The 21265-nt window shown below is 47.9% G+C and overlaps 7 protein-coding genes across 7 annotated transcripts; 4 read left to right on the plus strand and 3 right to left on the minus strand.

Moving 5' to 3' along the window:
- Nucleotides 1–2716: 2716 nt before the first annotated feature.
- Nucleotides 2717–4094, plus strand: BGW36DRAFT_294243 (uncharacterized protein; the record flags this gene model as incomplete). The annotated part of the gene is made up of 4 exons (XM_046211074.1): nt 2717–2805; nt 2859–3140; nt 3204–3337; nt 3397–4094. 4 exons carry the CDS (start codon nt 2717–2719, stop codon nt 4092–4094), a joined length of 1203 nt encoding a protein of 400 aa, XP_046073354.1.
- A 910-nt stretch (nt 4095–5004) lies between these two features.
- BGW36DRAFT_376926 (putative xylanase/chitin deacetylase) lies at nt 5005–7449 on the plus strand. The gene is made up of 4 exons (XM_046215947.1): nt 5005–5480; nt 5629–6417; nt 6482–6859; nt 6914–7449. The coding sequence occupies exons 1-4, from the start codon at nt 5228–5230 to the stop codon at nt 7375–7377; spliced, it is 1884 nt and encodes a 627-aa protein (XP_046073355.1). The 5' UTR covers nt 5005–5227; the 3' UTR covers nt 7378–7449.
- A 49-nt stretch (nt 7450–7498) lies between these two features.
- Nucleotides 7499–10900, minus strand: BGW36DRAFT_376927 (putative heat shock protein Hsp98/Hsp104/ClpA). Its single transcript, XM_046215948.1, has one exon. It carries the CDS (start codon nt 10485–10487, stop codon nt 7719–7721), a length of 2769 nt encoding a protein of 922 aa, XP_046073356.1. The 5' UTR covers nt 10488–10900; the 3' UTR covers nt 7499–7718.
- A 1212-nt stretch (nt 10901–12112) lies between these two features.
- On the plus strand, nt 12113–14313 carry BGW36DRAFT_152123 (uncharacterized protein). The gene is made up of 4 exons (XM_046209519.1): nt 12113–12382; nt 12440–12622; nt 12984–13736; nt 13793–14313. The coding sequence occupies exons 1-4, from the start codon at nt 12320–12322 to the stop codon at nt 13934–13936; spliced, it is 1143 nt and encodes a 380-aa protein (XP_046073357.1). The 5' UTR covers nt 12113–12319; the 3' UTR covers nt 13937–14313.
- Nucleotides 14314–14699: 386 nt separating this feature from the next.
- Nucleotides 14700–15821, minus strand: BGW36DRAFT_426579 (autophagy-related protein 27; the record flags this gene model as incomplete). Its single annotated transcript, XM_046220289.1, has 3 exons — nt 14700–14895; nt 14959–15508; nt 15560–15821. The coding sequence occupies 3 exons, from the start codon at nt 15819–15821 to the stop codon at nt 14700–14702; spliced, it is 1008 nt and encodes a 335-aa protein (XP_046073358.1).
- Nucleotides 15822–16597: 776 nt separating this feature from the next.
- BGW36DRAFT_376933 (putative prefoldin subunit 4) lies at nt 16598–17458 on the plus strand. Its single transcript, XM_046215949.1, has 4 exons — nt 16598–16730; nt 16791–16925; nt 16981–17048; nt 17106–17458. Exons 1-4 carry the CDS (start codon nt 16713–16715, stop codon nt 17296–17298), a joined length of 414 nt encoding a protein of 137 aa, XP_046073359.1. The 5' UTR covers nt 16598–16712; the 3' UTR covers nt 17299–17458.
- A 314-nt stretch (nt 17459–17772) lies between these two features.
- On the minus strand, nt 17773–20328 carry BGW36DRAFT_294903 (putative C6 transcription factor; the record flags this gene model as incomplete). Its single annotated transcript, XM_046211129.1, has 4 exons — nt 17773–18886; nt 18974–19750; nt 19812–19909; nt 19969–20328. The coding sequence occupies 4 exons, from the start codon at nt 20326–20328 to the stop codon at nt 17773–17775; spliced, it is 2349 nt and encodes a 782-aa protein (XP_046073360.1).
- Between the last annotated feature and the right edge of the window lie 937 nt (nt 20329–21265).

Raw genomic sequence — 21265 nt, forward strand, 5'->3', positions numbered from 1 at the left:
GAGTCCGCAAAGAGCGAGAAGTGAGCGAAAGGATGGCCCTCGAGGTATTATTATTAAAAGGGGTAGTGGTGGTTGTGGCTGGGAGGGAGTTCACCCTAGTACAGCAAGAAAATAGGTATATCAATATCAAGAATAGACTGTGGAATCCAAAGACCCGTCGAATGAAACCTCGAATATTCAGGGTAAGAGCCGGATCCACTTCTCGCGAGGCATAGCCCCAGTTTGCAGAATCACTTGCGCTAGGTTGAGCCTTGAGCACTTCAGCCAGGTGTATGGAGAGACATGACAAGAATCTTAGAGGTAACAACAGACGGTTCGCCTGAGAAGTGGATTGACGATTGAGAAAAGGTATGGTTGATTCGATGAATCAAGAACTCTCGTCTTATCGTCGAGCGGGACCAGCCACGAGCTAGAAACAATTCGCTGGATATCTGGGTGATCTGAAGAGCATTGGAGCAGGACTGGGCGGCCCAAGGCGAGAATTGTCTGCATTCAGAGTGCAACTCGATGTTGGTTGGCTGGTGGTGGTGGGGTAGGCTTAACCCGAAAGAGTAACTGTAGCAGACAGCCTTTTACTTTTTTCCAGCTGCGATGCCTGGTTGTACCCTGGTTGTACGCATTTAGTATTATCAGCATTATTATTGATATCATTGTATTACAAAGCTGTATTATGCTTCTTACGCTATGTTTTTCCTGTTGGTCTATGTATTGAGGTTCGAAGGCGTTTCGAAAAATATTAAGAGTTGTTGAAAGAGTGAAGACGGAAGAGGATCGATTGTCAAAGTCTAAAACGCCACATCGGAACACATACTGCGCTAGTCTTGATTAGAGATGCTGCTGGCGGCTAATTATCATGCTCTCAAGTTTTCAACAGGATAGTACGGGGTACTCATTGAGTGATTTCAATTTGAGTTCGTGAACACTAGAACGGTGGTAGAACCATAATATTGTACTGAAATTACACACATTCCCCAATGTCCCGCGGGCTTTCCTAGATCGTCCTTCAGCTGTATTGTTGTTCCCCACGAGACATGCAAATAAAAGGCCTGAGGTGAAAATTCTCCGATAAAACCACGATTCCTTGCTACTGACTACATGTGTGAACCCCCCACAAGGATCTGATGGCTTGGCCTTCGGTTTTGAAGGGGAAATAGGGATGAACGTAGGCCAGACCATTTTGGCGTCGTTTTAGATACCAGTCTTACATATGTAATATCATTATTAATCACGCGTCTCTCTGCCGTGGCTACATTTAGAGTTTTCATGGTTGACATAAAAAAAATCTCAGCAACAGCTGTTCAATTGGTCTAAGACTTTATTGTCTTTACAGAGGTGTAAGCCACAAAAGAGTAGCGCGCTTGCACTGTAGTATTCATGGCCTCAGTACGTGTCCATGATTTTGCCATTGTGGCTATATCAACTGGTATAGTGTACTCCACAAAAGCCAAGCTGATGTAGGTGTATCGAGCCCTGAAATTACCCCATCGACCCACTGCTTTAGGGAGTAGTTACTAACTAACTTACTAAGTATGTCCTCGACAATAATAACAAATCTTTTGGGCAAGTGGACCTCGTTTACCCTTCTATATTAAGATCCACCAGGAGAGGCCAAAGCTATTGGCCATGCGCTCATTTTCTTGAATGAGAACATAGGAAATAGATCCTTCCCGACGACCGGGATTTGCTGAGCGAATCCTTGTCATAATAATATTTTATTAGTATTATTATTATATTACTCCGTATACTGGTTTAAGTTAGAACCATTGATCGAAAAAGCTACGTCACAATCTAGTAACCACCAAAGGGATAATGGCGCTTAACCTAAACGATGTCCTGCCACTTGCTAGAGAAAAACGAAATGTTGAAAATGACTTTGCTCTTCCTGATAAATATCACAGAAGTAACCGCATTTTTTCTAGTTATGAGGCTGGTTCATTGAAAGGTGCCATGAGGAGGTGGGTACGGATGCCTGCCTTTCTTAGCAAAGCGACTCCGAGAATAAAAAAGGAAAAACGCCTCCGCAGGATACAGAAGAAGCCGGATGCGGCGGTATTGTAATTTGAAAAATGCGAAATGTGTAATTGACTTTAGTCTATTTTCTGTAGTGTGCACATACCAAGTTACCAATCACCATTTCTACCTAGTAGTGACATTTAGCGTTTTCGGCAACTTTTTTTTCTGGATAAGCGTTCCAAGCCACACACTTACCAAATTCCATGTCTTAGATATGCTCGGACTTCTCTGATGTGTAGTATTGCCTAGTCTAGAAAGATGCAAGGTACCGATTATGTTAAAACCGCTTCGTCGCCGGCCAAGAATGTAACTTTGACCCTCTGCTCAAGACCGATCTAGGGAACCAAGGGATCGCTGCCCACTTCTGCTGGCGATCGTCCAAGATCCATCAATCCCACTCACTTGGCTTGAAGCAAGTCTATTATATGTCCAGATACTGCCTTCGATTGTCATTCTGAACCAAGCTTTCATCTTTTCGACCACAGTGGCACAGATAATATACACAGCACCTGAAGTTAGTCGTTTTGGGAAATAGGACAAGATCTATTTGTTTTGACATTCTGTCCTTTCCTTTTATACTCTATACCTTTTTTAAACCTTCAGCAAAGCCTTGATTGTTTACTCAAAGTCGATGTGGTCTTTAGAAATATTGATTATACATTGAATACATACGAGGTTACCCCGCCGTCAAAAATATTTTGCCATGTCGTTCCCGGCAGGATTTGGAGAGAGCTTCAAAAGAGAAACATGGACATTATATAGCGTGGGAATGTTTGGGGCAGTATTACGATTGTGAGACCGTGAGAAATGTGGCCCCTGGAAGTTGTTATTGCTAACGGTAGCAGCGTCGCTCGTGTTCGACGTCTCGGTATCCACCATTTGCAAGTTGACGACTACCTGATGATGTTCGGTATTATATGGTACACAATATTATGCGTCGCTTTGAATGAAGTCGCTTCGGGAGGAGGGTCAAATCTGATGACAGATCAAGACAAAGCCAACATGACACCGAGTATACATGCAGAAAGAGTGCGAGGAAGCAAGTGGGTGTTTGTGTCTGAGCATGCCTTTATTCTGGCCATCTGGAGTTTTAAAGCATGTATGCTTGTTATATATGCTCGTATCACGTATGTGTTGGCTTCCCCTGCTTTGATACCCTCCAGATTCTTCAAGTCGCTAACTCGGAACAGAGACGGTCTCGCCCAAAAAAGACTCATCAACTACTGTGCTATCTATGTAGCTCTCGGATTTGTTGGCACAGAACTCGGTTTATTTCTGACCTGCACACCTCTGAGTAACTATTGGGCCGTTCCTACACCAAAGCGTGAGTTAGCTAGAGATAAAGAATTGCATACTAATGATAACTGACTGACAATCCACCAGTTCAATGTTCAACGTATCAGCATTACGAAATCATTCAAGGTTGCTTTTCCATTACCGCCGATATTTTCATGTTGATGGTGGCTATTCCACTTCTGCTGAAGATCCGACTTCCTATGAAACAAAAAATAATCCTTGTTGTTTTGTTCGGAATGGGTGTTTTCGTTATCGTTTCTGCTGTTCTGACCAAGGTCTACTGCCTGGTGCCTAGCCTTATATCCTACGTGTACATGAACTGGTACTTCCGTGAAGCAACAGTGGCGATTTTAGTAACTAACTTGCCGCTCGTGTGGTCGCTTCTTCGCGATATTTTCCCTGGACTATTGAATAGCTGGACAGGTGGATCCAACAAGACCTCCAAAGGGTACCACCCATCGGCGCCATGGTCGAACATGAACAAGTCGAGAGCTGGCCGTGGCTTTGGCGTGGCCAGTCAGGTCCAGTCGACGCGTTCTCACTACGATGCCACAGAGTTAAACACGATGCCACAGAAGAAGACCAGCTCCATCAACATCAGCCAGCATGACGGCGACACCTCGGATTTTGTCAGCGACGATGGCTCTGCTCGTGCCCTCCGCATCCGCCAGGACATCACCGTTACAGTTGAAGAGGAGGAAGTACGAAATTCAGTCATCGTTCGACATGCTCCTGGGTGGGACCAGACGCATAAAGAAGAGGCTCAGAAGAGAACATCATCTTAAAGTGGCGGCCTCATCATATTCCTCAGGCAATCCTGAAATTACGATAAGATTCTTTTTTCGGTTTTATATTTAGGGTACAGGCGTTTTTACGAGCTCGATGACATTGGCCTACAGCGTTTGATGAGGCTTCTAACAAAATCTGTTCTTTCTCTGTACATGTTCTTGTCCTGTATTCACATCGTGAGTTGATAGCACGTAATCACACTAATTTTTCAGCCACGGCCGCAGCCTACAAGACATCAAAGCGATGTTCAAAAATCTCTGGATCGGCTAATATAGGATTTGTTTTCATTGGTGGGGGGGCCAATTTTTCAGCTCGCTGTCCCTGTTCCATGGACGCCGAACAGCTTATTCTGTGGCTTGTTCATCGCTATCCCAGAAACGATGGCTGGCAGCTGTCATTGGCCTACGCCGTCGCTAGTTTCGATCAGGGTTCACGCCCAGCCAATGAAAGAGAGCTGACTCGGTACCGGTAACGGACAGTGGATATCGCACGGTCCTGCGCGGGCCACCTTAATCAAACCTTAACAGCCTCAGTAAAGACTGGCTTCGGGATTTACCAGCACCGAAAGCCTACGCACATCCGCCCATCCGGATTAGCTAGAACCAAAGAAAAAGTCCAGAACTTGCCTTCTCGATCTGCTCGGATTACGTCTCCCTTGCCGATCCCTATATCATTCGGTCTCTTGCTCTCTTCTCGAATGGGGTTTCTTAGCCGAATCCTGGTAGTAGACTCTCAAACCGGCGTCTGAATAGGATTAGTACCAAGCACTGCCTCTGATACAAGAGGGGTATTAAGCACGCATTGGGAAGTGGTCTCGGAATGACTGCCGAAACCAGTTTGTAGTTTTCCGACTTTCAGCGGCCCCTCCGGACTACACAGCAGTAGCGCATAGGAGTAGTCGCCGGCGTTCTTAGTAGTGAACTTAGACTACTTGATTCTCCTAAGATTTTCTTTTGGCCTGTTGAAACCTCCCAACGAGAGGTCCGAGGCTGAGGTCGTCTAGATCGGGTATACAGATCGAGTGTCCCTCCGTAATTACTCCGCGTGGTAGACAAATCAGAGTACAAGCCATTCTAAATGTGTCCAACACGCGTGTAGTAGAAATGGTGACGGATTGTGTATTTTATACATGCCTTCGACCTCCAGCCAGCCCGAAAGCAGCCAGCTGCCGTCCTTATCTTATCGGCTTGTCTTCCCCTGCCAATCCACACAACGCGATCAACAATCCTTCCCTTTTCTGTTCTTTGCACCTTGCTTAAAGTATAACGAAATTTTATTGGAGGATATAATGCCCTCCTCTTTTTTGCATCTAGATGGCCTGCACGTCTTCATCACCGGCGCTGCTGGAAATATCGGAAGTCGCGCGGTACAAGAATTTTTAGGTGGGTAAGCTCAATGACTGACATGTGCATGTCATCGTATATCAATTGGTAATCATAGAACTGCTCGCGAGACCAAGTAGTCTGCAGTTGTACATATATAAAATAGCTTTATAATCACTTGAACTGAACCCTCACTAATGGAACACAGACCAGGGATGCAGAGTTACCGCACATGATGTCAAGCCAGCCGAATTAGATATCTCAAATTCAGATCGCCTCCATGCCGTGGTACGAGAGACGTCATTTGAGAAAGACTTTCGCTCGAGCATGGAAGAAGCCCAGAATCGCTTTGGACCAATCAATATTCTGGTAGCAAATGTTAGTGTATCAGAAGAGAACTCGGGATATCCCATCTGGAGTCTACCTGTGGATGTCTGGGATAGGACTTACCGGGTAAATGCTCGTGATACTTATATAGCTATCAAACAGTTCCTCCTTGCTGCAAAGTTCGCGCAAGAGAATCTGGAGAATAAAGAATTAGAGAATCTGTCAATCGTGATAGCCGCCAATGGTCGTGGAAGTTTCAGTCAGACTGGGCTGCAGTATGGACTGCTCAAAGAATTGAAAAGCGAAATTCTGCAGGTGAATCGCAAGGCACGTATAAACTCCGTGGTACCAGGATGGCTAGACAATACCTCATCGAATGAAGGAGATAGTATTTCTCGTCGCAAGGCAGTTGGGCCGAATGATTTTGCGCGTGCAATAGCTTTCTTATCATCGCACCATGCAGCTGGTCATATAACTGGCGAATGCCTGGCGGTGGATACTCAGATGGAGGGTCGACTAATATGGAAGGCGAACGAGGTTGTCAAAATCTCTGAGCCTTCGTCCTCTGTCATGCAATCAATCTCTCGACCAATATCACAACCAACAAGAAACAAGATTCGAGTGGCTGTCTCAATAGATTTAGATGCTGTGTCTGGCTGGCTCGGGACCGGTAAGGATTAATGCCTTGAACATGCAGTGTTATATAGCCAGGTATGCTCACATTTAAATGGCAGGCTACTCCCCCGAAAATGTTTTGGCCGACTATTCAGCTGGGTTCTTCGCCGCTCGAGTTGGCGTTCCTCGATTGTTAAACATGTTAAAAAGAGTTGGTATCGCAGACAAAGTAACTTGGTTTATTCCCGGTCATTCGGCGGAGAGCTTTCCTCAAGAAGTCCAGCAAGTTGTTGCCTCTGGATGCGAGATTGGACTACATGGGTATGCACACGAAGGGGCATACTCTCTAACGGTCCAGCAAGAAAGAGATATTCTCGAAAGATGCATCCAGATAGCAACCAAACTCACAGGAAAGAGACCAATCGGATATCGTGCACCATTATATCAGGTACGGGAATCAACACTGGATCTTTTGGAAGAATATGGCTTTGAATATGGTAAAAATATTTCTCCTTCTCAATATCTTTGATGTTTTCTAACACCATACGAAGACGCTTCTCTTACCGACCACGACTCCCACCCCTTCTTCGCTCCTCGTCGACCTCCTCTCCAACCCATCGATTACACCAAGCCAGCCTCTAGCTGGATGCACCCCATCCCACCCCCCTCCAAAGACCAACCTCAAGACCGTCGTCCACTAGTCGAAGTACCCTGTAACTACTATATGGAAGACATGACACCGATGCAATTCCTGCCACACGTACATAATTCGCACGGCTACGTAGACGTGCGAACCATCGAGCAGATGTGGCGCGATCGCTTCCTGTGGATACGTGAACACGAGGAAAACCCGATTTTTGCAATGCTCATGCATCCGGATACGTCTGGTATGGCCCATGTGATTGGCATGGTGGAGAGAATGATTAGGTGGGTGCAGAGTTGGGGTGGGGAGGTCGAGTTTATGCAGACGGGGGATATTGCCAGGTGGTGGAGGGAGGACAATTGGACCGAGTGAAGGTTAAATGTATATCAATTGATATGTACGTCGACATGGTTGAATTTTATGTGCTTGGTTTAGATAAATGCCTACAAACTTACGGGTTTAGTTGGGCTTTCAACTTCATCAAAGTTCAATATTCTTTCGTAATATTCATCAATTGGTGTAATCATTTATCTCAACATTATAGACAAAATTAAAAGAAAACTCGCCCCCAATCTCATTAAATGAAATATATGCAAGTCCATGAAAAACGCCAAGCCATGCCCATTTGAAAATATAGAAACTGAAACCATCACATAAGACTGTCATAGCTTCGTGAAAGTCTCAGATGATTTGGTACCAACCAATGGATTCTTTTACTCGTAAAGATCCATATCACCACTGTTTTCTTCAATCTCCGCAAGTGCCTCATCGGAATCGACCATGTCTTCGTCGGCAATATCGCTGTCCGTATGATTAGGTAGCACTTCAATGCGGCCATCTTTCATAACCACCTCGGCAACCTCGCCGTCCTTGATACTGCCACGCAAGAGCAAGACGGCGAGACGGTTGAGGACTTCGCGTTCAATCAGGCGTGATAGTGGACGAGCACCGTATGCAGGAGAATAGCCGGCGTCACCCAGGTAGTCCTTGACTTCTTCTGTGCATTCAATTTTGATATCCTTGTCGTTGAGTTCGAGACGACGCTGGATTTCCTTGAGGCGAATATCCACGATAGACCGGATTTCACGCTTCGTGAGACGGTTGAAGATGACAATGCTGGAGATACGGTTGAGAAATTCGGGGAGAAAATAGTCACGCAAAGCACCCATGACCAACTCGCGAGTCTGGGGCTCAATTCGGCCATCCTTAGCTGTTGGACGAGAGAGATATTCGGCACCGAGATTAGAGGTCATAACGACGATGCAGTTACTCGCGTCAACGATACGTCCTTGGCCATCCGTGATTCGGCCATCGTCCATAAGCTGCAGTAAAACTGTCAAGACTTCCTTTGCAGCCTTCTCCACTTCGTCAAATAGGAGGATGGAGAATGGACGACGGCGGAGATTTTCAGTCAGCTGTCCACCGGCATCGTGCCCAACATAACCAGGAGGAGCTCCAATCATCCGGCTGAGAGAGTGACGTTCTTGGTATTCGGACATATCGAACCGGATCATGGCCTTGGGGTCGTCGAAGAGGAACTCGGCAAGTGCCTTGGTCAATAGCGTTTTACCTGTACCAGACGGACCGCAGAAAAGGAAACTTGGAGGCTGGTTTGGATTAGATAGACCAGATCGCTGCAAACGAATCGCGTTTGATACGGACTGCACTGCCTCTCTTTGGCCGACAACGATCTTGGCGAGATGTTTCTCCATTTGTAGCAGCTTATCCTTTTCTGTAGTCTTGAGCCGAGTAACTGGAATTCCAGTCCAGCGAGCTACAATTTCGTTAATCTGATCAGGGCCGACGGCATCTGGCACCAGAGTTTCTCCTTGGTTTCCTACTCGAGCGCGATCTTCAGCGTCTGCCCTAGCACGTTCAGACTCGAGGCGTTGAATAAGTTGCTGAGTCTCTGGAATCGCGTAATATTCAAGATCGGCCGCAGTTGCAGTGTCTCCCGAGCGCATCGATTCGTCACGCTTGACTTTAAGGGAGTCTAATTTCATCTTCGCGTCCTGGATGTCCTTGCTGCGTCTCTTTTCTTGCTCGTATTTCTCACGGAGAGGTCGTAACTCTTCCGCGACATTTGCAGCTTCCTGTTTGGCAGTCTCGAGACGGGCTTTAGATGCAGCGTCTTGTTCACGTTCTAAAGCGTGGATTTCGATTTGCAACTGTCGCAATCTGCGTTCGAGATTGTCGAGGGCCTCTGGTTCTGATTCTCGGGTGACTCTGACGGCGGCAGCAGCTTCATCGATGAGATCGACGGCAGAATCAGGTAGTCGTCGTGCGGTAAGATAGCGAGAGGCAAGAGTAGCGGCAGCCACGATTGCGCCGTCAAGAATGTTGACACCATGGTGAACTTCGTATCGTTCTTTGAGACCACGAAGAATGGAAATAGTCTCTGGGACAGATGGCTCTTTTACCAGAACTTGCTGGAAACGACGTTCGAAAGCTTGATCCTTTTCGATATACTTGCGGTATTCTCCTAGTGTGGTGGCACCGATACAGTGTAGCTGGCCACGAGCCAACATTGGTTTCAGTAAGTTGGCCGCGTCCATGCCACCTTCACCACTAGATCCGGCACCCATCAAAAGATGGATTTCATCAACAAAGAGGACGATAGTTTCACGCGCTTCTTCGATTTCTTTAAGGACGCCTTTCATCCGTTCTTCAAATTCACCGCGGTACTTGCTCCCAGCAACAAGTGAACCAACGTCGAGAGATAGGAGTTTACAATGGGCGAGATTGGCTGGTACATCGGCGTTGACGATGCGGCGCGCAAGACCCTCCACAACAGTAGTCTTACCAACACCGGGTTCGCCAATTAAGACAGGGTTGTTCTTCGTCCGACGAGTAAGAATTCGGATGACTCGTCTGATTTCCTCTTCACGACCGATGACAGGGTCGATTTTTCCTTCACGCGCGAGAGCTGTCATATCAATGGTGAACTTTTTGAGGTTTTCGTGTTCCTCTTCAGCATCGGCTGTCTTTGAGTCGACTCGCTTGGTGCCACGAATTTGCGAAACTGCGTTGTCGACGAGCTTCACATTGGGAATGTTGGCGTCTGCCAGAGCCTTCTGAACTTGTCCATCTTGTGCAAGAGCTGAAATTAAATGATCAATAGCAACATAGCTGTCTTTCTGTGTCTTGGACAAATCAGAGGCGGCGCGAATAACTTTGGATAGAGCAGGCGATACGGCGACACGCTCCGGCGGCGGGTCTTGACTGGGTTGTCTAACGAGCAGTTTCATGAGAGATCTTTCCAAGAGCTGAGGATCACCATGTGCTCTCTCAACAACCTGCCTGAAGAGGGGAATAGCATCGCCAGCTGGTTGGCCTTCTTCATCTCCATTACCAGCAGGCGGATTCAACAACGATACGGCAAGGTGAAGTGGGAGGATCTGGCTGTGGGCATATTGTTCGGCGAGATCGTTTGAGTCGAGCAGGGCTTTGTTGGCCCTGTCCGTAAATTGAGCACTATTCATGGTGGGTTGGTTGGATCGACGTCACTGGATCGAGTAAAGTTTGAATAGTGTTGGCCCGAGAAGGGTCGAGGCTCACTAGACCTCAGTATGGGTTGGAACGCAGAGTTCAGCAGGTCAATAGAATAGTGAAAGTCAGTGGTAAGAAAAGAGAAAAGCAGTTGCTAGTGCTAGTTGGGAGCAAGATATAGTCGCCGTTTGGGCATCATACGAGCGACGACAAGCTTGGAGAAGAGTCCCGCCAGACCCCGCGGCTGCGCGCTGATTCGCCCAGCTTCCACTATGTTCTGGAATGGTCGACGTCACATCACGTGACTGTTCCGCATCAGGCCGAGACGTGTGTGGTATCACGTGATATGATGTCTTGGACAAGGCCTACAAGTAACAATGATGTAACTGATTACACGCACAGTCAGCCTCAGTACAAAGAGTGAAACAGACACTAGTAGGGAAACAGTCAGAAGCAAAGAAAAGGCAGCCTTGCACTGTTGTATATATATAACCCGCCTTTCACTGATGATAAATCATACAATCAATCCTCGACAATCTTCTAACATTGCCAAGGTATAAGGAGTAACTAGCAACTAATTAAACTCCCTGTAATAATAATAATTATAATATTCATATTGGACGCCGAGAAACTCATGCAAGCCATAGGTATACATCACGTGACCAAGCGCTCCTGCCTCTGATGTGATTGGCAGCCCTGCTGCACGTGCATTTATTCTGCTTGAAGAAACACAGATTCCAGTCGCAGCAACGAGGCAGAACATGAATGACTCCCACAACGCGAGTTTCTCCCGGGATTTATCGGGACTCTAAACTATTGACAGGACAGTCGAGAACCGAGCAGGCAAGTGAAATGCATGACGTCAAGGAGACCCTATGACTCGAAGGGTACCAATCACATGTTTCAATGGACTTTGACCAGGCCGTCTGGAGATGCGTGAACTTCTGAGAGAGCAACGCAGTCTACAGCCTCATTATTGAAGACCCCCGCGGGCCGAGATCTGGAATCCAGCATCCGGTGACACCAAGTAACCAGGAGCTGTCACTCTAACTGTCGGCCTGCAGTGCAGCCTCTGCCCCGTATTACTATTCTTGCCTGGGACCATTGGTGGTTCATGAAATCAACGAGGAATCCGTGCGTGACGGTTACAGCGCTTGTGCAAAAAAAAGGACAAGAACAAAGGCACTTAGACACACAGCTTGGCTCCTCGAGCTCATTTGTAGTCGAGCTCTACTACGCTGCTAGTTAGTCGCTTATAAGCTGGAGCTGCAGCTGGATCTGGGCCTGGAAGACCTATTACCATTGGAGACCCTCTTTTTCCTTGTTCTGGGACTGGGCTCCGTAAAACAACTCGTCCTATCAACCCTCCTTGCCCCCTCACCTGCCCTGGTCTGGTGCTGGAACCTTGCATATTCTAGCAGAACAACTACAAACTTTGCCCCTCCGCCGCCCGTGTCTGCTTGAATCCCTCAGTCTGTTCGAGTGGGCTTGCCCTTCTGGGTTAAGAAAGAGTGGAAAAGACTGCCACGCCGGCTCATTATTTAATAATTTTTTCACGGACAAACGACCTTTTTCTCTTTTCTTTTTTTTCCAAGTCTGGAGACCACGAGCATTTAATAGCAGGGGCTACCCCCAGAACTATACGCACGAAAACGTGAGAATTTGTTGTAGATCGACCGTTTTAAGACCCCTCTTGCGTGATTTGACGCGTGTCTTGTGTGCTCTATCCTACAGCCGACAGGCTCAGCAGCCACCCCAAGATCGGACTGATCGCGCCTACGATTGCAATCGATTGCGTGCAATTGGGCGTCTCGCCTGAACCACAATGCCAAACAAGCCTATTTTTGTCGCTACCCATCCCCGGGCATGCTCGACTGCGTTTGAAAGGGTATGGAGCGATTCGCATCCCTTGCTAGTGAACATCTCCCCGCTGATTCTGTCCTAGGTCTTCATGACTCGCAGGGAATCCCTGCAGTGCATCCACGAGCCCTTCGGAGATGCTTTTTACTACGGCCCTGAGCGGCTGAGCGTGCGGTACGAAGCAGATGAAGAGGCGAGAAAGGCTAGCGGCTTCAACCAGTCTACCTTCAAGACGGTCTTCGACCGGATCGAGAGGGAATCCACCGATGTTTGAAAATATTTTCCTTCACCTCCTCATTCTGCCTGCTATTCGGCCGTTCCATTCCCCGTCCCTTTTTGTTATTTTCTTTTTCTCCCCTCCCCTTCGCTCACAGGCTCCCAGCTAGCTCCCCTATTTCGAGCTACAGTCGGCCGGTGCTTGCCGGTTCTGCCCAAGCTCGCGTATCCTTGCCATCTAGATCTAGGTCATACCCCTTGACTGGTCAGTGGTTGGTTTCCTGCAGCTGTGGTCACAGTGGCCCACTGGGTGAGGAATATCATTACTAATGAATACTCAATTCCGCCTTTTTTTTTGCACTCTCCCACACTAGGATTAGTTAGGAATCCTAACTAACTAGAGCAATGAATAGGGCAAGCGAGTTTTCATCAAGGACATCATCCACTATCTCGTTCCTCCAGACGGAAAACCAGCAAGTATCGCTCCGTCATTGCTGAAGGTGAAGCGTGGAATTGGCACCAATGGTGAAACGAATGGGCACCAGCCCAACGGCCACACCAACGGAGTCAATGGAACTGCTCACGATGTGGCCGTCAACGGGGACGCTTCTCAGAAAGCTCCCTACCCATATGGGACTGAAGCCGAGCCTGGAAATCCCACCGTAGTGCCGACAGAGCTTCTCTCCCAGTTCCACTTTACGTTCCTCATCCGCGATCCACACTACAGCATCCCGTCGTACTACCGTTGCACCATTCCTCCGCTGGACGAGGTCACCGGGTTCTACGACTTTTACCCGTCTGAGGCTGGATATGATGAGGTCCGTCGTGTTTTCGACTATCTTCGCCAGATCAACCTAGTTGGGCCGCGTATGGCGGCTGCTGGTGTAGCTGCCAATGTGGTTTCCAACGGGGTAGCCAATGGCACAAATGGTCATCACGGCAAGAAAGGCAACGCTGAGATCTGCGTCGTAGATGCAGACGACCTACTCGACAGTCCTGCCGCGATGATCGAGGCCTACTGCAAAAGCGTTGGCATACCTTATCAGCCCGAGATGCTAACCTGGGATACCGAGGAAGATCACGCGTTTGCCCGGGCTGCATTTGAAAAATGGAAAGGATTCCACAATGACGCTATTGAATCCAAGGAGTTGAAGGCTCGCTGCCACGTACGTATCCATATACCAAACAGCACAAGGTGAAACACTGACGGTGAAATCTACAGACAAAGGCCTTCAAATCCGAGGAAGAGTTCGACGCCGAATGGCGCGCCAAATACGGCGAAAAGGGCGCCAGAATCATTAGGGAGACTGTCGACCGGAACATGGCTGACTACCATTACATGAAACAGTTTGCCTTGAAGGTTTAACATGTATCGCATAGCCAGTCTACAAGAATTATGCAACGAGAAACGATACGCTTACGGTCTCCCCATGACCTTTATTATTTCGGGTTTTTAATATTGCAAGTTTATGACTATTACCAAATTGATATTGCTTTTTTTCATATTTTATCTGACGATGATATCTTTGATGTTTGCCGAAATGATTGGCTTTGTCTTTTCTTCCTCCTATCTATAAATAAAGGGGAAGGAATTCTTTGTTATGGTGATGTTGCCATTCGTTTGAATTGACTGACTACTAGCTGGCTGACTGGTTGACCTTTTGGTTGACTTGTATTCGACGAACCCTGATTGATATTGATACTCATGAATTACCAAATTGATTGAAAAAAATTGTTGAAAGTTTTATTCGACAGACAGACTAGGTAAGACTAGATACATCGCCTATCCCTCAGAGACTTGATTTCCAAGCCATCGTCTAGAGTAATGAACTAATGATGAAGTTCAAAATAATACAATTGTAAGATAAAAATGAAAAAGGATATAATAATCTCTATACATAACCTGCACTCCACGAAAAAAAGAGCAGATCATTCGTGAATTCAATAGAATAATGAGTCAATACCAAAATCAAAAGATAAATAACAATAAAAATGGTGTGATCCTGACATGGACAACCGCCGCTCGCTGATGCGTTTGAAGAGAAGAAGGATATTTAGTTGCCGGATAGATCGGGTTGTAACATGCAGAAAGACGATTTGACCATCTAGTAATAATAATAATGTCGTTATTATACAGCGGCGTAGCCTCCCCTCGCCCCGGGCCCCTGCAGCGTGTTGACGACTCGACGCACCCAGTCTTGGAAAATGTAGGGAATGTCGCGGATGGTGTCGCCGTGTGGGAGCAGGTCCCAGCCCCGGGCACCGTAGCGGTTGTAGTTAAGCCAGGAGCCGAAGATGAGGTATGTGGCAGCGAGCAGAAATAGGCTGTAGAAGAGATTCGTTAGTATGTCATAATTTCCCAAGTTAACTTAGAAATTGGTGACTCACATAATAATGAACCAAGTGAAGAATCCCCAGTGACCGCTGCTCGACTCCGAAGGGTTGTCGCTGAGATAGTTCTCGCACGCATACTTGGTCTTCCAGTCCAATCGCAAGATATAGGCTTTGTCGTCGACCAGGCCGAAGCTCTTGAACACAAGACTTTTGTCGGTGTTTGTTGGAGCGTCTTCTTCACCTTTCTTATCATCGTCATTCTTCTCATCGTCATCACGACGAATACGTCGCTTCTCTTCCGCATTGTCATCACCATCATCCCCATCTTCCGTCGTTGTAAGACCCTCCAATCCTGTTCGATTGGGATCGCATTGAAACTCAATCACAGCCGACGCCGGCTTTCCTTTCCCCTTAGGCTTATTTATCTCGTGAATCTCCCCGCCGGCGAGTTTTATGCGGACACCTTCTGTGTCCGGGTCTTGTTTCTTCAACCGTGTGATTTCGGGGTCTTCGCTGCCGCCGCCGACGGGGTCGAGTCCGGCAATAGGGAGGGCTCGCTCGTCAACTTCACCGCTCTCGTATATAGTTTTCTCAAAGCCGCAAACTATAGGGGTAAGTATAAGGAGTGCAAAAGGCTGAATCAACCCGAACTCACTTTTCTTTGACGTTCCACACGACATCCCATCGTGCCTCGAAGCACCTTTTAGGATATTGCAGATGTCGAGTACGTACGTTGTGTTGACCGTGTAATCGTCAAAGGTCGAAACGGTCTGAATCTCGTGGACGCCGCCCAGCGGCTTCAAGTCGAATTGGACACCGTCCACACGCACATTAGCGCAATTAAACCCCAGAGCAGATGTGACTGTTGGAAGGACTATAGTGAGCAGTCCGACCGAGGCCTGCTTCTGCACGCGCATACTGGAGATGAGTGGAGTGTTGATGAAAGCAGTAGATGTGTAGTTATGTGTAGTTGTTGAGCTCGTTTAGATATCCTGCTTGCTCACAGTACAGTTAATCACAAAGCTGGTCAAAGGAATGGCACACGATGGGTGGCTCGGTCGCAGGTGGAGGTCGCCGTGACTGGAGCGGCAGTGTGGATATAGAGTAGTAAAAGAAAAGGTTGAAATGGCAAATGGAAATTAACCGGCTCACATCGAATATAGGAACCCGTCACTGATCTATCTGATCGGCCGGGGTGATGAAGTGATGAATGAAGAATGAGTCTGGTGCAAAAAGGGTCGGATTGGCGCCAAGACATGCCTAGCACTCCTCTGCTACTCGACTCTTCCGCGCAGAGCAGGGCATGATGTCACACGACAGCCCTGGCAGTCTACAAGATGAACTCAGCACATGATCTGCGAAATCTCTACGGGTTCTTTGGGGAAGGTTGAGTGAAATGGGTTTGCCTAGAAATTAAGTCTGAAAATAAGTCACAGGATAGCTTTCGAGAGACGAGGTGCGTTTTGACAATGGCTAAAAGCATGCAGACGCGAATGACCATGAGAATATCAGATGCTGTAGTCAGCTAGCTACTATATTTCAATGCTTTAAACAGTAACTATTTCAGCCTATTTGCATGTATTTAATGTAATATGTCGAGGCATACTCGTAACTTGAAGTATATGGAGTGCACAGACCACGTGCGGGATGGCATGCCTGAGATCATGAGTGCTTTTGATTCCTAGTCGCATCTCGCTCAACCAGAACACACCAATTAGCAACCAACCAAGCAGCTCCTGTAAATCCAGAAAACACAAGGATTCTCTTGGGAGGATTCATTAATTATTTAACATACATCACAAACCAATATGCTGCAGACTCGAATGGTACGCTCCACCCTGAAATGGCGGGGCATATGTAATTGATATTGAAAAAAAAAATCACAGCTATCAAAAGATGACGAAGCCGCGACAGGCGGCGAGGACACTGAAGTGCGTCGCGAAGACCAAGACAAAATCAATCGCTTCAGCAGACTGCATCAGCGCGAGACTGTTTTGGAAGAGCGATTGAAAGCGAAGCAAGTCAGTTTTCAACAAGGACGCGACAAGATAGACCATATCGTTAATCTCACTACAGAAAGACAAAGAAGATCTCGACGAAGTTTCCACGGAGTTGGAATTAGCAGACGAAGATGAACTCGTGCCGTACGTCACCATTTTGGCCTTTTTTTCGACTTTTTCATGTGACTGACTCCTAAATAGCTACAAAATCGGCGACTCTTTCGTCAATCTCCCACTGGAAGAAGCTCAGTCAATGCTGTCTTCCTCATCAGAAGAGATCGACGTAGAAGTCTCACGGCTAGAGGATGCACTGAGCGAAGTGCGCGAGGAGTTGGCTTCATTGAAGGCGGCGTTGTATGCACGGTTTGGGAAGGCTATTAATCTCGATGTATAAACCGACGGGACTTGCTTATTTTTTCATATTCGGGCTTGATTCATGATAGAATGACCTGATAAAACCTGATGCATAATTAAATCCAGAATAACGTCTCAAAAGGTTACGGTCTGTGCAGGCTTGTAGGGTAATTACTTGGGTGCTTTTGAAAGAAATTGACCATCCAAATTGTTATTACTTATAAGACACAAAATGGTAAATAAAAGTCTAAGTACAGCCCCTTGACAAGTAATTGAAAATGTTCGATCATAAAAGTCATCATAATCAATATAAGCACGAAGAGAAAAGCCCCTAGTTAAACATAATACAAACAGTCAGCAACAGCGGACACAACGCCTTGAAATGAGTTGGCTAAGCGAGTCCCCTGGTCCTATCTATCTGTGATAGATAGACATGAAATGCGTTAAGAGTTCGTAATCTATGCAAATATGTCATCTCTTGTCATATCCATATCCAAGAATCCGTCTTGATTGACTATATGATATTTGCAATAGTCATGCGTGAATGGGATGGAGTCGATCGAGGAGCAGTATTGCTAGTGTTAGGAATCGAGTCTGGACTTAATTTGTGTGACTCAATAGGTCGAGGAACCACTGATGGCACGTCTCTTCGTTCCTGGCTCCGTCGACGAGCCTCGCCGGCAAGATACTCGACTGTCCGGTCAATCCACTCCCATCCCTCCCAATCGAGACCTTGTTCAGATGCGGCGGCTGCACGTCCATTTTGAAGGGTCGGGGATACCTGTGATGGCATCGTTTCCAGCTTCGTTCCCGTCTCGCTACCTTGCCATATCCAGCTGCTATCAGTGGTGCCTTGCATATCTCCCGATACATATGCAATTATTTCCTCGTCTCTATCCAGGGGTCGACTGTCGTTGCGCTGCAATCGTTCCAAAAGATATTTCAGGAAAAATGCAACATATCGGCCGCACGGATTCATGAGGACGTGGGAGTTTCCAATGGCTTTGCAAGCCTGAACACAGACCAAAGCTGCCGCAAAATCCTCTCGAAAGATGAGGATCAGTAAGCAGCGCCAAATATGTGTACAAAGTAAAGTTGTTGCGGAAGATGCCAGGAGTGTCTGCCACTCGCCTCGAACACCACCATACGTAGGAGATGTCGGCGGTGAGTGCATGCATCGCTGAAGCACTCGCGTTGTGTCGGCAGCAATTGACAAGCAGTGGTCAAACGCCGGATATCGGACTTCTGTGGGACAATGAGGAGAGATATTGTGACGATGCAAAATTAAACGTGCGTTCTGGAGATAGATTATTGGCGCGAGGGAGCTGGGGTCAAGGTAAAGATCTGATTTAGGATGGTAGTTGATAGGAAACGTTGCGAGACAAGCGTTGAAATGGCGATCGAAGATTTCGAGGGTGGCTGGGCTGATGACTGGTGATCTCAGTGTCTTAGTTAATTGCCCAATTGAACGAACTACATGGATAATGGCGAGCAAAGGATTCGTCTGCGATCCTTCTGGCACGTGGCCTGCTTCTGAAATAAATTGCTCGTCGATCGGACATGGAAGATCTACATCACAGTCTTGGTCGTGAATCGAGATGGGTTTTCCTAGCTCAAGAGACAGCAGCCTGTAAATTAAAAAGGTCAGTATTGGGCTCTAGACGAAGCACTGAAAAGAAAAGACGTAAAAAATTAAGGAAAGAACAGAGTCATACCTATCCCAGGCGTAGATCCCCCACCAAAGCCTTTTCCTCATTTCAGCTTCCACAGCTGGCCATGGACCAGATTCCATGTGAAGACCAATATCCTGCGCAATCCTAACTGCGGTTCCCAACCACACCCAACTGGCAGATCTGGAATTCATTTCATATAGAGCAATACTGATAAGAAGGGTCACTCGAGCTTGGTCCAAGGTAAAATCGTCCACCCAAGTATCCACTATGCCCGTAGACGACAAGAGAAAAGCTTGAGCCTCATGCTCTTTGTTGGGTTCCAGTGTATGCATGATACCGCATGCGAAAACACTAAATAATACTGCCGTCCACTCCCGGTGTGCTCCTCGTAAAGTTCCCGCCTGGTAGACTTGTTCATACTCGGCCATGAAACTGGGCCAGTGGATGATAGGCAGGACCGAGTGAACGTAGGTGTGATATTGGCTCAGTAAACGATCAGCAACCGCCTTGGAAGGAAGCGCCGTCACATTGCTGTCGGCAATTACTGTTGGGGAGATAGATTGCCGGTATGGCGGCGGCACTTTGATTACGCCGCGACCGTAGTTGCGCATATGGGAGCGAGCTACTGAAAGGCCCTGTGGCACTGACGGCCGATTCCGCCGGGGTGGGCGATACCCGACGTCTGGTAGCTTTAACACTGGCTGACCGCTGACGTCGAAATCGATGTCCATCGCATTGTCACTCCTTATCACACCGGAGCGAAGCTGTTGCAATTGCTGTTTCGTGGAACTTAACTGCTTTTCTAGGTCTTGAACTTGCCTGCAAAATGTTAGTCAGAATATGGACGCGCGAACCAACCATAGGAGCAAATCACACGAACTTGATAGAAGACATGCGCCTGTTCGTTTCTTTGGTGAATTGGCATCGTACTTTGCGATTCGAGCACTCCGTACAGCTAGAGGACTCGGAGGCATCGCACTGGTTTAAAAGGGATTAGACGGGCGATCAGACACAGGTCACAGCTACGGAAAGCTCACCTTCACTTTGCGCTCGCGGCAAGCATCGCAACTGGGGTCCTTTCTTCTCTGGCGATAAGCTCTTTTCTGCTGCGGCTGTCCCGCTGCGCCGACCATAGACGGCATCAGGGCGGGAGCATCAGGCAGCGATCCGGTAGCATCAGTCAAGATAGATGAGCGGTCGGCTGGGGAGCCGGAGGCCGAGTCGTAGGAGTGGGCATATGGCGAGGAAGTCGGCATGGGCATGACAGGGCCCTGTTGCGTTGGAGGATGGAGCAGATGCGCCATCTGCAGCCCGCTGCCAGGCCGGCTTGGGGGAGGAGCAGCAGCAAGGGCGGACGGGGGGGGGAAAGGACCTTGAGGTGGCAGGGACGAAGCCATTGATCCTGCTGGTTCGTAGATCGAGGTCGGCAGGCCTTGGCTAGAAGGGGGGGAGGGTATGTATTCATGATTCCTGTCGCAAACAAAACCAACGGCCGAGGTCAACATGTGCACCGAATGGAGACGCATGCACACGGGAAATGCAGTATACCGCGCAATACAGAGACAGCAGAGAAAGCCAGGCAGAGAATACGAGTTCAGGCAGAAGCAGGCAGCACGCGGGGGTGAAGGTTTGTTGTGGTAGAAGGTTAAGGATAGGGCAGATCTAGAAGAGGAAGGAAGGGTTCAGGGAAAACGGCCGAATGGGGAGTTCCACCCGCACCAGCAGAGGCCGCTGCTGGGCCGGTGGCAAGCAATGAAGGGCAGGTCAGCCCGGCTTGCAATACCGACGCAACTCGACAAAAGAGAGGAGATGGCGTTGGCAGAGGCTTCGGCAAAGACCCCTTAGTCTGGCCGCTGGTTGGTGTGATCTGGCGAACAGACACCCAGAATTTAGAAGTGGGATCCCGAGCGGCGAGAGGAAGTGGCCGGATGGGGGGACGCGGCTTTGGGGCCTAAAGGTAATAAACGAGCTGGTACTGGTAGCAATATTTATGTAGTAATCTGGCACGATTGTGTGTGGACGCGACGATCCAGGAGGAGTCGTCGATAGGCTCCAGGGTCAAGCCTGCACCAAACGGGCTGATCCAGTAGCGTGGATTCTGCAGCGCGGGAAGTCCAAGCCAAAGGTTTAGATCGATGCGAGTCAGCGCACGCGGCAGCCGTTGTCATAGGGCAAGTATTATTGAGCATCAACAAACAGAATCGCAGTAGTGGTGGTGGTGGTGGTGGTGGTGGTGGGAGTAGTAGTATCCCTTGTCTATTTATCGGTCATGGACTCGAGATGACGTCTCCAGCCAGCGTGAGCCGCTCGGGGGTCGACTGGTACGGTATGTTA

Source organism: Talaromyces proteolyticus, assembly GCF_021365285.1.
Source record: "Talaromyces proteolyticus strain PMI_201 chromosome Unknown BGW36scaffold_5, whole genome shotgun sequence".
Taxonomy (NCBI): domain Eukaryota; kingdom Fungi; phylum Ascomycota; class Eurotiomycetes; order Eurotiales; family Trichocomaceae; genus Talaromyces; species Talaromyces proteolyticus.